Source organism: Pristis pectinata, chromosome 16 (assembly GCF_009764475.1).
Source record: "Pristis pectinata isolate sPriPec2 chromosome 16, sPriPec2.1.pri, whole genome shotgun sequence".
Lineage (NCBI taxonomy): Eukaryota > Metazoa > Chordata > Chondrichthyes > Rhinopristiformes > Pristidae > Pristis > Pristis pectinata.
Genome location: NC_067420.1, coordinates 4,153,945 through 4,170,853, shown reverse-complemented (window position 1 = coordinate 4,170,853; position 16,909 = coordinate 4,153,945). Strand labels below are relative to the sequence as shown.

Sequence of the window (16,909 nt, the reverse complement as noted above, 5' to 3'; positions counted from 1 at the left end):
GCTTATTTGCTGCTGAAGCCCTCGTTCATATCTTTGTTACCTCTGGACTTGACTATTCCGATGACCTGGCTCATTTTCCACATTCAACCCACCCATTAAATATGAGGGGATTCAAAACTGCTGCCCTTGTTCCAACTCACACCGTCTTGTTTTATTGTGTTTGTTCATCTTTCAAGATCTGGGTATTGATGGGAATGCCAGACTTTACTGCTTGAGAAGGTGGCCTTCTCGAATCACCACAGTCCTTCCAGTGAGAGTTCTTCAAGAGTAGTTATTATTGTGCTATTTTAATACATTTCTTTTTTAAGAACACTGTGCATGTTTACAGATCGTGTATGGTTCTGAGCATACCGAATATCTAGGTAGTCAGAGTTTACAGTACTCCCACAGGATTTAAACAGAGTAACCATGAAAGGATGCTTTCATGTCAGTGTGGTGTATGACTTGGAGGGGAGCCTGTAGGCGGTGGTGGTCTCATGTGCCTGCTGCCCCTGTCCTTGGCACAAGTCAGGAGTGAGATGGAACACTCTCCACTGGATTGGTGAGTGCAATTCAGGAAGCTCAAGACATCCTGGACAAAGCTGCTCACACGTCATAAATAAAACTTTGCACTCAGTCGTCCAGCGATTCTCCTGGGACAGGATGGATTACTGACGTCGTACTGGGATTAATGTTCACCAAAGGATGATTCACTTCAAGTACTGAGATATCGTCATAATTTTTATTACACGTTGTGCGATACAGTTGTTCATTGATGGAAAGATATGGGTGCATTATTATATTTGGTTAACACGCTGATGAACTGCATGAGTTATTACTTTACAGTATACGTCTAAACTGGCATTCTCTATAATCCAATACTTCAGATAATTTATCCAGCAGCATTACAGGCACCATGGCAGAGAATATCTACTGCTATGGTACCATTACAAGGAATATTTTGTATATGGAATCATTATACGGAGGACTTAACTCACCAGTACTGTTAAGAACAGAACATTCAGCACATGGCCATCAATGACATGGAGCATTTAATTCTAATCCTCTAGCACCTTACATGGAGATTTTAACCTATGATCACCTCCACATGAAGTATAACTCTTACATTTACTGTCTAACACCAGCATTATTGCCAGGAATTCACAACCCTCTGACAATAAACCATGTCACACCTGGTCCAGTATTGGCTGAAGTGAGTTTCAATAGTCTCTTAGATAGTTTCCAATAATCTTTGAGACCTTGGTTTAGTGACAGACTTTACAATATGCTGTATGTTACAGCCCTAGTGAAATGAGTTTGAGCAGTTTTAGCTCTGTTCCTTATTTGACACTTGAATTGACAACCAAATTCATAGGCAGTTGATGGATGCTGTGGGGAATGGAAAGGCAGCTGCTGGCTGCTGTGGGGCTCAGGGAGGCAGCAAATGGTTGGTGTGGGGGATGGAGAGGCAACTGATGGCCAGGTGTTGGGTTCTCCCAGCTTGAGAACGGAGAGACATCACCACAAGATGGGGACCAATGTGTACACTTAGGGCACTGTGAAGACAGGTCCAGAGGTGACTGATGCTGTGCACAAAATTGCAAATGCTCAATTGTGTAACATCCCTCACTTTGATGAGCCTAATAGATATGAGAAGAGCGACAAAAGATGAACAAATGGCAATTTTGGCTGAACAAGGGAATCTACCATCAATACAATGCACTGGTTACTGAAAGTCTCTCCAAAGTGAATAAAGCAAAGTTTATTTGTGCAAGTTGTAAACTGGCCAGTATGGATCTAAAGTTATGCATGGAAGTCACTTCCATGATTCCTGATGTAAATTGCAAATAGCCCACACAAAAGAAACCAGCTCCACTAATCACACATAGTCTTTGTGTTTAGCTGGCCACAACTTTAACGAATGAGTAGACCCATTGCTATCAATCTGCAGGATGCAGTAGCTGGTGTGTACATTATTACCTTCAGTCTGTGTACCCCATAATCCAAACTGGAAGGTAACAATGTACATACAATGGGCATGATGAGTGGGTCTCTTGCATTATCAACACAATGTACAGGAGAACTGCTCATACCACAGTGTGATTCCATGATTAACAGGAGGTGTTGTCCATTGTTTAACCCACCTTCTTCTCAAGTTTGGGATCGTGGCATGACCCTGGAACTGTAACTTTATAATACAGTGATGATGTGGGGGGGGGGGGGGTTGGATATTCATGAGCCATACACCGTCACCTGCAATCTATAATCATACGTTCAGTGTAGTTAAGATTGTGCCCAGGGTTCTGCAGTGGTATTTTTCCCTCCCTTTCAGATTGTGGTGCATTTTTAGTGGTGTTCATTAGCACAAACTCTGCAAGAATACAATGATAATGAACAATCAGTGGTTGCACTTATACCACCAATCTGACCTTCAGTGTACAACAAAAACTTGAAATGTTTGACTCTACACTCTGCCAGAGACTTATTAATACAAAGTGAATAGATTCTATAGAGCCAGTGTCTGGCTAATAAAATACAACAATAGTTAATAGGTAAGTAGAATACTGCTGTTCGTCTTCCTACACTGTATAGAAGTTACCAATCTTCACAGCCTTGTTCCTACTTGGGAAGAGTTGCATTGTTTGGGGGGAGTTGCTGTGTGTTCTTATTAATCACCTCCCTCAGGCCTTTGTAAAAGTGTAAATCAGCTCCAATCGACAGAAAACCCTAGGAATCACAAAAAGTACAATTGGCAAACACGCATTTTTCTATTAAGCTTAAAAATAAAATCATAAATCATTCACCCAACTGATCAAATTCCAGTTTCAATGGATGTAAATTAGGGATCTTCAGGATTTTTTTTGGTTCAGACAGGATGACCAAGCTGCTTTTTTAAGACTGGATGCTTCATATTTTAGTTCTGTTTTACACTTGACTCCACCCAGTCAAGTTTCCCAGATGCCAGGATCATGGTAATTGGCTGAAAAAGATAAGCGCCTTTCCAAGCATTAGGTGTGGGCAGAGGACACAAGAATGTTTCCACTAGGCCTCCAGGCACATCCCGTTTTCTGCGACCAATTTCAACTCAACGTCCAACCTTCACTCCCAATCTAACGTCTCTTTTAACCAGCTCTCTCTCCTATATCTGACCCCTCCCCTAAAGTACAGTCCACATTCCTTCCCCTGTGATGTTCAATCCATTCTGCTCTCTGACTCCCATTTCCCTGTGTTTGGAACCCCTCCCTAGTAACTAAACCTCTCTGGTGATCCCAAACCTCTCTCAATTTTTTTTGAAAGGTTTTATTTTAAAGAAAATTCAATCCTGCCATTAAAACTCACATGGAACATTGGAAGAAGGCAACTGATTTAGACATTCTGCCCCTCAGATCTGTTTCATGATTCAATGAGATCATGGCTGATCAGTGACCTAAATCCATACCTCCCTTTCCCTTAATACCTTTGATTATGAAACCGTGGCTCCAACTTTTAAATTCTGCCTCCTGGTCCTAAAATTTAAAAAGTCAAATTGGGCTTGTGTGACCCTTTACAAATCCATGCAACTCTCGATTTAAAAAAAAGCACAGATGCTGGGAATCCAAAATAAAAACGGAACATTCTGGAAACACTTGGCAGGTTGGGCAGCATCTGAGGAGAGAGAAACAGTCAATGTTTCAGATCTGTAACCCTTCATCTGAACTGGGAAAAAGAGAAAACAAGTTAGTTTTAGATAGCAGGGAAGGTGGGAGAGGGATGGGTAGAACAAAGGGAGTATTTCCGTAATGGTGAGACCAGATGACTTTGTGTGCTATGAAATGGAACTGCTCCATCCCACAAAGGATTGCCAGCTAACTTGTGCATCTTAGCTTTAAATTCCACCCTCCCTCCCCACCCTGTCTTGCAATGTTTCCAACTCACAGCTGTTTTTAAGGTCACAGGATTAGACAATTGCTGTTTGCCTGAGCCATTTTTTTTTTGACCACAAATCAAACCTGAAATGGAACTCTTCTTTCTCACAAGGTATTTCAAGGAAATTTGTCCAAACTAGCAGACTGCGTAACCAACTCAAAAGCAGAGAAAATGAAGAAATAACCCTTCAAGCAGATCTCTGGTCATTGGTACTGCAGGGGTCTTCCACTATGGGACATGATTCCTGGAAATCTGACCTATCTTTCCTGCCATATCTATAATCCGTAACTGGAGGGATAAATCTGTAGCGTTGTTTTGTGAGGAGTTAAGTGTAAATCTTGTGTTCATTACCATTGTTTGGGGATGATGCTGGGGTGGGCAGCAGTATATTTCACACTGGCATTATTTTTAGCATAGACTTTAACACAGCAGATTACATGGTACAGGACTGGTGTTCTTTATTGTGTGTGGAGTGTTACATGGGCTGGTGCATGGTAACGTAAGTCATAACACACAAGCTGATAAATGGTCAGGTTTGATGGGCTAACACATAGCAACATGTATGGAGAAATACACGGCTGGCATATTGTGCAATCTATTGACAAATTAGTCAGGTCCAAAATCACAGCAGTTTTCAACTGTTCCATATCAGTAGTCACCAAACCTGTAAAAAGATTTGTGTAAATAGTGCACAGGGCCCTTTAATGTGTTAGATTACTCACCATGTGGCTCGTCACAGTCTCATTGATGAGGTCAATTCCTTCTGGCAGTGGAATGTGCACTCCTCGAAAAGCTTGTTCTAAGCAGAGAAAGATTAAAAAAACAGCTGGAGAGTAAACAGCTGCTTTGGAGGGAGAGTTCGCACAGCACAAGTTACTTACTTCCCAGTTTTGGTCAGGCAGACACAATGTCATCTATTCCAGTGACTTGCATTAAAGGTGCTGCCAGCTTGAACCATACGGGCCGTAACACTCTAACTCCTGCTCAGACAGTTGATCTCAACTGAGGTTAGAGTAAGTGCACTGCAAATCCACTCAGCTTCCCTGCGAATAGGGAGTGCAGAACAGAAGCAGACGTTTCTGCCACTGGGACTATAGAGTGATTTCCTGGATATGGGAATGAGGACGCAGTCAGACTTGGATGTCTTATGTATATAACCCTACCTAATACAAGCAGCTGCCTAACAGAGGACTCTCTGATATACAGGCTGTTCCCAGGGACATCTACCGAGACAAATATCAATTTGGTGAAAGACACACTTTGATCTGCCCGAAACTTGTTGTTCTTCCGGTATAAGGAGATGTCTGCAAGCAAATGCTGCCCAACTGGCACATTCCAGGGTGCAGGAGTATGTGTTGAGAGACACACTGAAGCTCAGTGCCCCACCACAAAGACTCTGTGGTGAAGGAGCACAGGATAGGGTCTTACTGTACTGGACATCTGAGAGGTTGGGTCCTGTGTAACAACCTCCCAAATGCTCCACTGATGCATAAGGATGAAACATGAGGGGTGTTGATGTTTTATGAGGGAATGTATTGAAATGATGGTATAATGAATGTAAATACAGACATGCCCCAATTGCATATACTGTATATATTGTGAATAAAATATCTTTTAAGAAAAAAAACTACATGAGTGTATATGGCAGCCATAAGCTAGGAGCCAAGCAATAATATGTTTGTAATTATGGCACTAAAAACTAATGATCTACACAATGGAGTTTGTACAAATCCAGCAGCCAGTCCTGAGAATCTGCACGATGATGTGAGTCTGTAGATGCAGCACTTAACCGTGAAAACCTACGCAATGTCATAAGTGTCACCGAACACGAGATGGCGCCAGAGAGGCAACATTTTGCTAGCTGCCAACAGCGACGTAGTTGTATACTTTAAGATCTGACGCTGCAGAGAGGAGTGGACTCAGCCCAATACATCGCGAGCACATCCCTCCCCACCATCGGAAGTATCTATATGAAGGCAGCACCCACCATCAAAGATCCCCACCATTGCAGCTACCATCGGGCAGGAGGTACAGAAGCCTGAAGTCCCACACCACCAGGTTCAGGAATAGCTACTTCCCTTCAACCATTCGGTTCTTGAACCAACCGGCACAACCCTAATCACTACCTCAGTATAGCAAAACGATGACCACTTTGCATTACAAGGGACATTTTGTCTTGTTCTAATTGTGTTCTTTCTTGTCATAGAACGGAAACAGGCCCTTTGGCCCAACTGGTCCATGCTGACCAGGATGCCTATCTAAGCTACGTTTGTCCACGTTTGGCCCACATCCCTCTAAACCTTTCCTATCCATGTACTTGTCCAAGTGTCTTTTAAATGTTTCTATTGAACCTGCCTCAACCACTTCCCTTGGCAGCTCGTTCCACAAAAATTGAGTATAATTTATGTAAAAATTGTGTTTAATTTGTTTAATTTATGTTTTTCTCGGGAATGTTGTATGTCTGATGCTATGTTCCTGTGATGCTGCTGCAAGTTTTTCATTGCACCTGTGCACACATCTACTTGTGCATCTGACAATAAACTCGACTTTGAAGTATGTAAAATAATACCTGACTGTGACACTCCACACAAGAGTGTGGGTTTGTAAGTATAGCACCAAGCTGTAATAATCAACAAAATGGTGTGACAGTGTAAATTCTGAAAATCAGCACACCTAATCATGATAATATACAGTGCCTAATTATGATTATCTGCACATTATTGTGAGTGTGTAAGTATGGTGCCCAGCTGTGAGCATCCATTTAATAATTTGGGAATGTAAATACAGCAGCTAACCATGACAGTTACGTACACGTGTAAATAAAACAGACCATTGTCAAAATCTACAAAATATCATGGTGTGTAAATATAGCACCTAATTGTGGCAATTTATACATTGACCTGTGCTAGTAAATATAATTCTTGTTATAATCTACATTGGTGAGTATGTAAATGTAGCAGCTAAATGTGATAATCTATACAATGGGATGTGTAAAACCAACACCCTACTCTAAGAATCTCTCCAATAGCATGAGTGTGTAGATACAGTAACTAACTGATAATCTGCACATCATGAATGTGTAAACACCTTGGTGCAAGTGACAATAGTAAACCAATACCAATACTGCACCGAACTGTGATAATAGATGAGTATGAGATCAGCACTTACCATTGATAATCGGCATGATAGTGAGCTGCAGAAGAGCCTTCATTGGAGCCTGGATAGGAATCAACTATAAGAGTACAGAGGTGTCAATAATCAAATGAAATTCACACCACTTCATTGCTCCCACCAGCTATTGTGTCTTATGATATTGAAGATACATATTTGCCAATGTTTTCAAAGACTTTCATCGGCAGTGAAACAAAGATCATAGCAATGACCCCATCCTAGTGCTGTCACCATCTTCATGATGTAAAGCAAATTACTGACAATGTAGTGAGTACCAATCATTAAAGAAGCTCAGCCTCAACATTCACAACCCATTGGCTCTTCTGTACCCCTTCCTTTGGATGTGTGACCTCAGGTGTACGACCACCTTTTCACAGGTTTCAACTCATTAACCAGTTCCTGCATTACCAGAATGTTTTCAACACGTGGATCGTTTTCTCGGAGCTTCTCCTGTCATGCAACAGGGAGTGGGGCTGAGCAATTAGTGAGATAGATGCAAAGATCTTCTCATGTGTCCTTGACAAATTAAAAAATAACGTGAAAAAAGTGTTCCTATTGCAGTGTGATAACAAAATATCCCCCATAATTGGGTGGCTGCATTTGTTGTGGGTTGTTAGGCATGTTTCCTAGTTGTGGATTGGGTACCCATGGTTTTTGAGGACTGGATGGCCATATTTATTATGCATTGGCAACCAAGTCTGATTGAGCTATTGGCTATGGTTGTTGGGGCTGGTAGCCATGTTATCTAGGGGATGTGTGGCCATATTTGTTGTGGCCTGGGCGGCCATCTTTGTTGGTTGGTTGCCATCAGTAAACAACTGACCCTGGCTCCAGGTCTCATTACAAGATCTTCCTCTGGACTTCTGGCAATGGTGTTTTAATTGCCTTTATAGGTGTGCATGGGAAAAAAACAAAGATCTATGTCCATTATTGTTGTTCTTTATGCAGAGAGTTGTGGACACAGCGCAGCGCATCACGGAAACCCGCCTCCCCTCTTTGGACTCTGTCTTTACCTCTCACTGCCTCGGTGAAGCAGCCAGCATAATCAAAGACCCCACCCACCCGGGTCATTCTCTCTTCTCTCCTCTTCCATCAGGTAGAAGATACAGGAGCCTGAGGGCACATACCACCAGGCTTAAGGACAGCTTCTACCTCACTGTGATAAGACTATTGAACGGTTCCCTTATATGATGAGATGGACTCTGACCTCACGATCTACCTCGTTGTGACCTTGCACCTTATTGCACTGCACTCTCTCTGTCGCTGTGACACTTTACTCTGTACTGTTATTGTTTTTACCTGTACTACCTCAATGCACTCTGTACTAACCCAATGTAACTGCACTGTGTAATGAATTGACCTGTACAATCGGTATGCAAGACAAGTTTTTCACTGTACCTCGGTACAAGTGACAATAATAAACCAATACCAATACATATTATGTACACACAAACATAAATATGCATGTGTGCATATACTGTATACACGTATGGAACATAGCATCTAAAATCACATCTCTTTTGGTATCAACCTTGGCTCTGAAGTTAGGTCTCTTGTCTCTGAGACGGAAGGTAGATTTGTGTACCATTTTCAAGATTTGAACAGATTTGATGCAGGGCTGAGGGAGAGCTGCTGTGTCAGAGGTGCTATCTTTCAAATAAGATAATGAACAAAGACCCTACCATCTCGGATGTTAAACAGTTAAACTTTTGAAGAGCAGTGAGCTCCCCCAGTGAGGTGGCAAATATTTCAGCCTTCGAACAACAGCCTTCACAATTACTTGGCCATTAATCCAATATTGAAAAAAACTGCAGAAGATAGAAACCTTAAAGAAAAATGCCAGAAATACTCAGCAGATTGGGCGGCATCTGTAAGGGAGACAGAGTTAATGTTTTAGATCAATGACTTTCCATCGCAGCTGGGATAAGTTAGAGAGAAAAGGAATTACCAATTGTGATGAAAGGAAGGAGGGGCAGAGAGAACAAAGCAGCACGTCTGGGATAGGTTGGAGACCAGGAGAGAATGAATGACCCAGTTGGTGCCAGGTGAACGAGGCTGGTAAAGGCAAGGGAAGCTTAAAAAGTATGTCTGGGGTTGGTGTAAACAGGGAGCAAATGGAATCTTAAATTACCATAAGGGGAAAGAGAGAAAAACTGCTGGAAATGTGGAACTCGGGGCCAATTATGTGAAATTGTTCACCCTGGTGTTGAGTTCTGATGATGGTAACGTACTGAGTCACAAGAAGAGGCACTGTTCCTTGAGCTTATTTTGGGCTTCATTGGAACAGTGCAGGAAGCCAGGGACAGAGTTTGGACTGAGAACGGTAGGGAGAATTAAAGTGGTAGGCAAGGAGCCCTGAGGACTGAGCATAGCTGTACTGCAGAGTGGCCACCCAGTCTGCATTGTGGTTTATCCAATATGGAGGAGACCACGTTGTGAACACTGAATGCGGTACATTAGTTTGGAAGAAGTGCCAGTGAATCGCTGCTTCACCTGGAAAGACTGTTTGGGTCCCTGGATGGTGGGAAGGGAAGAGGTGAAAGGACAAGTGGGGCATCGCCTGTAGTTGCACGGGAAAGTGCTGTGAGAAGTGGGGGTGGTAGTTGGTGGGAACAGAAGAGTGGACCAGGGAGTCATGAAGGGGAGGAGAGGAGAAGGCATGTCTGCTGGTGGAATTTCATTGAAGCGGGTGAAATTGTGGAGAATGATCTGTTGAATGTGGAGACTGGTGGGGTGGAAGGTGAGGACCAGGAGAATTCAATCCTTGTTCTGTCCCAGAGGAAAGGGTGCGGGAACAGAGACACAGGATATGGATGAGATGTGGTCAAGGACTTTATGAACAATGGGAGAGGGGAAGCCACAGTTCATAAAGAAGACATTCCAGTCTTATAGTGCGCAGCCCTGCACAGCTTGACTCTATGTCCTGCCCATAACCCACAAGCAGGACTCCCTGACAGATCCATTGTTTTGGCCTGTTCTTTCCCCCACTGAACTTATTCTCCCTACCTTGACTCTATCATTCTTCCTCTGGCCCAGTCCATCCCCGCTATATCCATGACAATTCCAATGCCCTCCGCTTTTTTGACCATTTCCAAGCCCTGGTCCCAACAGACTCATCTTTATCACGGACATACAATCTCCTTACACCTCCATCTCACATTGGGCTGGTCTGAGGGCCCTCTGCTTCCTCCTTGAGCACACTCATTCACTTGGCTGAACCTGTTCTCACATTGAACAACTTCTTCAACTCCACTTACTTTCTCCAGATCAAAGGTGCAGCCACGGGCACTTACGTGGGCCCAAGCTATGCCTCTTTCTGTGGGATGTGTGGCACAGTCTTTGTTCCAGTTCTTTCTGGGCCCATTCCCTTGAGTCTTTCTCCAGTACTCTAATGCCTGCATTCGCTCTGCCTCCTGCACTCATGCAGAACTCTACAGTTTCATAACTTTTGCAATTTCCTCCCTGCTCTCACCTTCACCTGGTCAATCTCTGTCTCCTCCCTTCCTTGACTGCATCTCTCTGTCTCCATCTCAGGAGATGGGCCAGCTACTGACATCCAATACAAGCCTGCTGATTTCCACAGCTATCTCTTTGTCCCACCCTGCCTCCTGTAAAGATTCTATTTCCATTCTCCCAGTTCCTCCATCTCCATTGTATTTGCTCCGACGATGTATAGGTACCCCTGAAATGTCTTCCTTCTTCCTGAACTGTGGCTCCCCCTACACTGTTAACAAAGCCGTTGACTGCGGGATAAATTTAGCCCATGACATAGAGATAACTTTTCTGCTCTTCATCAGTGCTGTAGGATGGTATATTTTACATTTACCTGAGAGAGTAGCCAAAGTCGTGGTTTAAAATCTCATCAAATAGACAACTCCTACACAGTTTGCATTGCTAATTGAGTGCATTCTGAAACAGGCAAATGTTCCATCAGACTGTTGCCCATGCAGCAGTGATAAAGATCCTTCTCCCGATTGTGACTACTTACCGCCAGTGATTCCAGAGTTGACTTCGCTGAGAACATCCTGAATCTAAGGGGAAAGAAAATCATCAAAGCATTCCTTTAAGTATGGAGACAGAAGCGATTCTGTGGTGCTGGAATCTGGGGCAACTCACACAAAAAGTGCTGGAGGAACTCAGCAGGTCAGGTAGCATCTGTGGAGGGAAATAAACAGTTGACGTTTCGGGTCGAGACCCTTCATCAGGACCTGATGAAGGTCAATCAGGTCCTGATGGAGGGTCTCGACCTGAAACGTCAACTGTTTATTTCCCTCCATACATGCTGCCTGACCTGCTGAGTTTATCCAGCACTTTTTGTGCGTGTTATTCCTTTAAGTATCTCCTGTACAGCACAGAACAATTGGTGGCTCTTGTCCTGCGGACTGTACTTCTCATGATGTTGCTCCTATAATATGTATGTTTCAGTGCAGTACACACCTCATAACTGAAAGTCTCAGTTTATAAACTGTAATTCCCACACGTATTTTCACAAAAGTGAACTCATCCATTCTGATACCTAAACCTCTCAAGCAGAATTCCATAATGAAATTGTCCCTGCAGAGTGAAATGTGAAATATTTTTGTGTTCAACGTGTTACACCCAGTGTCCAAGCTGGGACTCAGAGCCCAAAACCAGCAGCAGCTGATATTCTCGCTTATGCAACCCACAGGGAGCTTGCTATGAGAAATGGAAGACGTAGAAAAATAGCTCACAGCATCAGTGAAATGGTCATATGGCCTAATAACCTGTCCACTGAGATCATCCGGAATCCCAAACCCAATAATTTACTGCCTCATTCCAGTAAATCTCTTCTCGCACTGAATGTCAGCAAGACCAAGAAACTGACTGTGGACTTCAGGAAGAGGAGGTCGGGAGAACACACACCAGTCCTCATTGAGGCGTCAGCGGTGGAAAGGGTGAGCAGTTTCAAGTTCCTGGGCGTCAACATCTCGGAGGATCTACCCTGGGCCCAACACATTGATGCAATCACGAAGAAGGCATGCCAGTGGCTCTACTTCGTTAGGAGTTTGAGGAGATTTAGTATGTCACCAAAGGCTCTTACAAATTTCTACAGATGTACGGTGGAGAGCGTTCTGACTGGTTGCATCACCGCCTGGTATGGGGCTCCAATGCACAGGATTGCAAGAGGCTGCAGAGGGTTGTAGACTCAGGCAACTCCATCACAGGCATAACCACCCCCCCACCATCAAGGACATCTTCAAGCCACGGTTTAATGAGTCACCCTATGGCCTGGTGCCCCAGTAATGCAACACTGCCACAACCTGCATTTGTATAGTGCCCTTTACAACATCAAGACACTTACAAGAATTTTGCAGCTCATGAAGTACTTGTAAAAGGTGGTGACATCGGAGACAGAGCAGTTAGGATCCCACAAAGAGCACTGCAACATTGACCAGATAGCCAGTTTTAATTACGGTGACTGAGGGATAAATTTAGGCCATGACATAGAGATAACTTTCCTGCTCTTCATCAGTGCTGTACGATGGTATATTTTACATTTACATCTTCCTTTTTTTTGCACTATTTTTGTAATTTATAGTAATTTTAAGTTGCACTGTACTGCTGCCACAAAAACAACAAACTTCACGTCATATAAGTCAGTGATTATAAATCTGATTCTGATTCTCTTCAGCTTTTTGTGCATTTACCTCTTCCTTCCACCAATACTGTGGGCTTCAGGAACACTTCCTCATTAGTTACCCCACAATTATATTACTGGATCCTGCCAAATAGCTCACAATATTTTACTGTACCCACAAGTCCTGCCCACAATTCTCTTATCACACTCAGTTGTGCCCACAACTCTGATATTGAATCAGGAAGAGCTGCCCAAAATTATATTAAAGTGCCCAGGGAGTGCAGCCTACACTTATACACAAGGAGTTCTTCAAATGTAGAAGTCCGGTAATAAAATCAGAAATGCTGAAAACATTCAGCAAGTCAGGCAGTATCAGTGGATAAAGAAACAGAGTCAATGATTCAGAATGAAGACCCTTCATTGGAATTGGAAAGGTGAGGAAAGGTAGTTTTAAGTGGCAGTGAGGGTGGGGGAGGTATGGATGGGATATTCTAACACATCTTCCTTTGCTGCCTCACGACTCAATACTTTCAGGTAACTTAGTTTCTCCCTTTGTATTAACTCAATTTTTCTCTCTCCATAGACACTGCCTGATCTGCTGAACATTTTTAATAGATTTCCTTTGGTTTCAGGTCTAGCAACTGACCTAGTATATACTCATATGGAACATTATGTATAACAGAAACAATTGGAATCATTACTTAAAAATGTAGTTTTGTGCTCAAAGTACATAACTTTTATCCTTAGGATCAATTAGCAATATCTGGCATCCATAATTATTTGGCAGTGTCCTCTGTCTCTGTCTCCCAAACTCCTCTTAAACTCAGGGACCTTCTGTATTTCATCCTTCCCTTAAACTCAGGACCTCTCTGTAACTCATGCTCCTCTTAGGCTCAGGGACCTGCTCACCCCTGTGCTCCTCCTAAATTCACAGCCTCATTTTTCCAACGTGGGACACCACTGGATGAGCATCTGACAGTTTACTGGACGAGGTCTGGATGGTCTGGGCTGTGTCACAGGCTTCCAGCTCAACATGTGCTGGGGGTGACTGTGGGGTAGAAGGGGAGGGATGATCAGGGAGCAACCCTGTTGAGGGTGAGTGGCAGCAGTTGTGGGCAGCCTCACTGTTGAGCAGAGGGAGCACCCAGGAGCTGGGGAGTGGGAGTAGTGGGGCTGAGTGTGCTTTGTGAGAGCATGTGGGGCGGCATGATGATGGGAAGGAGGTGAGTGAATGGGGAGGGATCTGAGAAAGAAGAGTGCGATGAAGGGAGGCAATTAGAGAAAGGGGGCAGAGGCAGAGGGACTGAGGGATGGGAGGAAGTTGGAAGGAACCAGGTTGAGGAAACAGCCTTACCAAGATTGTGTGTGAGTGTATGTATTTGTGTGAACGAGATTCTTATCCGAAATAGTGCGTTTTGTAGTTGTTTAGTTAGCGTTCTCTGCTGTAGTTATGTAGTTAGAATCGGTCTGCGTAGTTTTTTCTTTCTTGTGTCAGTTGCTGTAGTTTTGACAATGGATGTCATTTTGTAGTGCTTTTAGTCAATAAACTTTTGTCTGTTCATAAACAAAAAAATGTGCGTGAAGCTGTATGTGCGTGTGTGTGAGTATGTGTAAACGTGAACATATGTGTGAGTGTGAGAATGTGTGATTTGAGTGTGTGTGAGAAAGTGTGTGTGAGACAGCTGTGTATAAGAGTGTGTGTGAGAGAGAGAGTGTGAGAGTGTGTGTGAGCGCATGCGCCTGCATGTGTCAGGGTCTGTGTCCACGTACCCATGAGTGTTACGTCTGTACAGCGAAGCCTGCTCTCCAACTGATTTTGTCCCCCTTGCTACTGGACCAAGACCTCACTCTGTCAAATCCCTGAAGTAGCTGGTGTGCAATGGCAATGTCTCATTAAAGAATTTACACACAGGAATTTCCCACTGCCCAGAACTGGAGTGGCAGCAAGTCACCTGTGATCCTGAGAAGTTGTCTAAGTAGAAGGATTGAACTACTCAGGGAGTGTTGCCTGAAACTGCATCAAGGTATCTAGGAGCACTTCCAATACCAATTTCAGGTACCCAGGGTTAACTGCTCATGATTTTAATCATTACCAAGAAGTTCTGCCTTAAATTGCATTAAATTACTTGGGAGAACCTCCCACAATTCTACTTATAAGTAGCCAGGAATACTGCCCGTGATTGTAATAATGTACCCTGTGAAAGCTACTTACAAATGGAATATAGTATGCTGGAATGCTACCTCCAATTGAGGCAGCAAATGAACATACCAAATAGGAGTAGGAGTAGGCCACTCAGCCCATCAACCCTGCTCCACCGTTCAATTAGATCATGGCTAATCTGATTGCAATTTCCCATCGATCAGTGGTAATCTTTCAGCACCTTGCTCATCAAGAATCTATCTACCTCTGCCTTAAAATATTCAGACTCTGCTTCCATTGCCCTGAGGAATAAGGTTCTGAATATACCCATGCCAATGTGTTATCTCCAACACCATGGCCTTCTGTTTCCACTATAATCTTTGCTTCAGCACCTTATCAAATGCCTTCTGGAAATCTGAGTATGCTACCTTCACCAGATCCCTTTGTCCATTGCACATACTACTTCCTCAAAGAACTATGATAAATTGGTCAAATGTGATTTCCCTTTCACAAAACGATGCTGATTTTGGCCAGTTATTGTGAATTTGCTGCACCCTGCCGGCCAGGGTATGTGACTGTACCCTCCTGTGGGTGATATCTGCTATTGCATTACTTAAGTGCTTCCTGATTCCTGTCTCAGTATTGTCTCAATCCACATTTTCTCTTTTCAATGCTAACCTTCTGTTTAATTGAACCCTTCCTCACTGCAAAATAGTTGATGAATCAGTTATGATAGGTTGACTTCACATTCTGGCATGAATCTACACAGAGCTTCACATCATGTCAAAAAGCAAACCCAATATTCTTGGCATTAATATTTAACTATCCAGATAAATGAATAAGAGTCAAAATAAGCCCTGGCCTACTTTTGGAGCTATAAATAACAGTACTCACAGAACACACTTGAACCTGGTGGCCTAAATCTTATCGCCATGCTGAGAGTTGGGCTTTATCTGAAAATTTTAGGGAGGTTGCCTGTTTCTTTGAGACTGGTCGGCCATTTTGGGTCACCTTCCTGGGTGGCAGGCTCCTCAGTTAAGTGACTTTGCTGTGCATGCCCTGCACTCATGGGGGCAAAAATTGCAACTTCACCTGGCGTTAATGGGATAGTAATAAAGCAGAACAGAGTGGATGGTCTTCCTGCCAGAAAACATCGGAATGCAGTCAGATCCATTTTGAATGGGCTTCTGAATGCTGATTTGAGTGATGGGCCCTTTATAACTTGGGATGATTTCTCGGGTCTTGCACCTTTACCTATTCAGTCCTCTGTACCTCACTGGGCTGTATGTCAAACTATGGAAGTCACTCTTTCCTTGGATCCAATGAGTGACCTGCCAATCAAGCCGCCGGTCCAGGGTCCAGTGATCTTCCTTGGGATCACATAGATCATTACCATGCATTGCAAGAGATGAGCATTACAAGCTGACACAGTGGTCCTACCTTCTAAGACCCAGTGTGATTGCTAGGTTCTTCCCTTTCAAAGCCACCTTTGCGTTCAACTTCGACTCCTGCAATGAGAAACCCAGATGAGAATGTGGAACAGGTGCCACTGCATGATGCTGGTGAACAATCCATTAATGTGTCCATACTGCACTCCACTGTACAATGTACCGATAGAGGTACTCACGTCTTCATCTCGCTTGGGTTCCTGTCAGAGGACTGTAAATACATTGAGATCATCTGCAGATATCACCTATAGTCATTTATGGTTTAGTGTATTGTTGTATACCCTGGGTGCACAACCCTTTGTGAACAGGACTGGTTCTGACGACCCAAATCACTTCAGAGGGTCATTCAAGTGGTCCACATTTCATTTTAACCATACGTAAACTGATACTAATATTTTAGCCACATACGTGATGTGGAATCAAAGTTCATAAATAAGTGATTGATATGAGATAGTCTTTAATTAACTGAATTTAAATTCTCCAATTATTGCAGTAGGATTTGAATTCTCATCTCCAGATCATAAGACCGGGCATAGAAAGTAGGACCAGGAGAAGGCTATTCAGCTGTTCAAGCTTACTCCACTGTTCAACACGTTCATGGCTGATCCTGTATCTCAATACTATATTCCTGCTTCCTCCCCGCACCCCTCAATGCCTTTTGAGTCT

The 16,909-nt window shown here is 43.4% G+C and overlaps 1 protein-coding gene across 1 annotated transcript in view; it reads right to left on the bottom strand.

Moving 5' to 3' along the window:
• Nucleotides 1-699: 699 nt before the first annotated feature.
• Nucleotides 700-16,909, bottom strand: part of pltp (phospholipid transfer protein) — a 37,169-nt gene continuing 20,959 nt past the window's right edge. The window contains exons 12-16 of the mRNA XM_052031524.1: nucleotides 16,236-16,303; nucleotides 11,045-11,087; nucleotides 7,054-7,117; nucleotides 4,608-4,684; nucleotides 700-2,706 (exon numbers count right to left, since the gene is read on the bottom strand). Coding sequence (XP_051887484.1) covers nucleotides 2,599-2,706; nucleotides 4,608-4,684; nucleotides 7,054-7,117; nucleotides 11,045-11,087; nucleotides 16,236-16,303 — 360 coding nt within the window. The 3' untranslated portion in view covers nucleotides 700-2,598. The remainder of the gene's footprint in view (nucleotides 2,707-4,607; nucleotides 4,685-7,053; nucleotides 7,118-11,044; nucleotides 11,088-16,235; nucleotides 16,304-16,909) is intronic.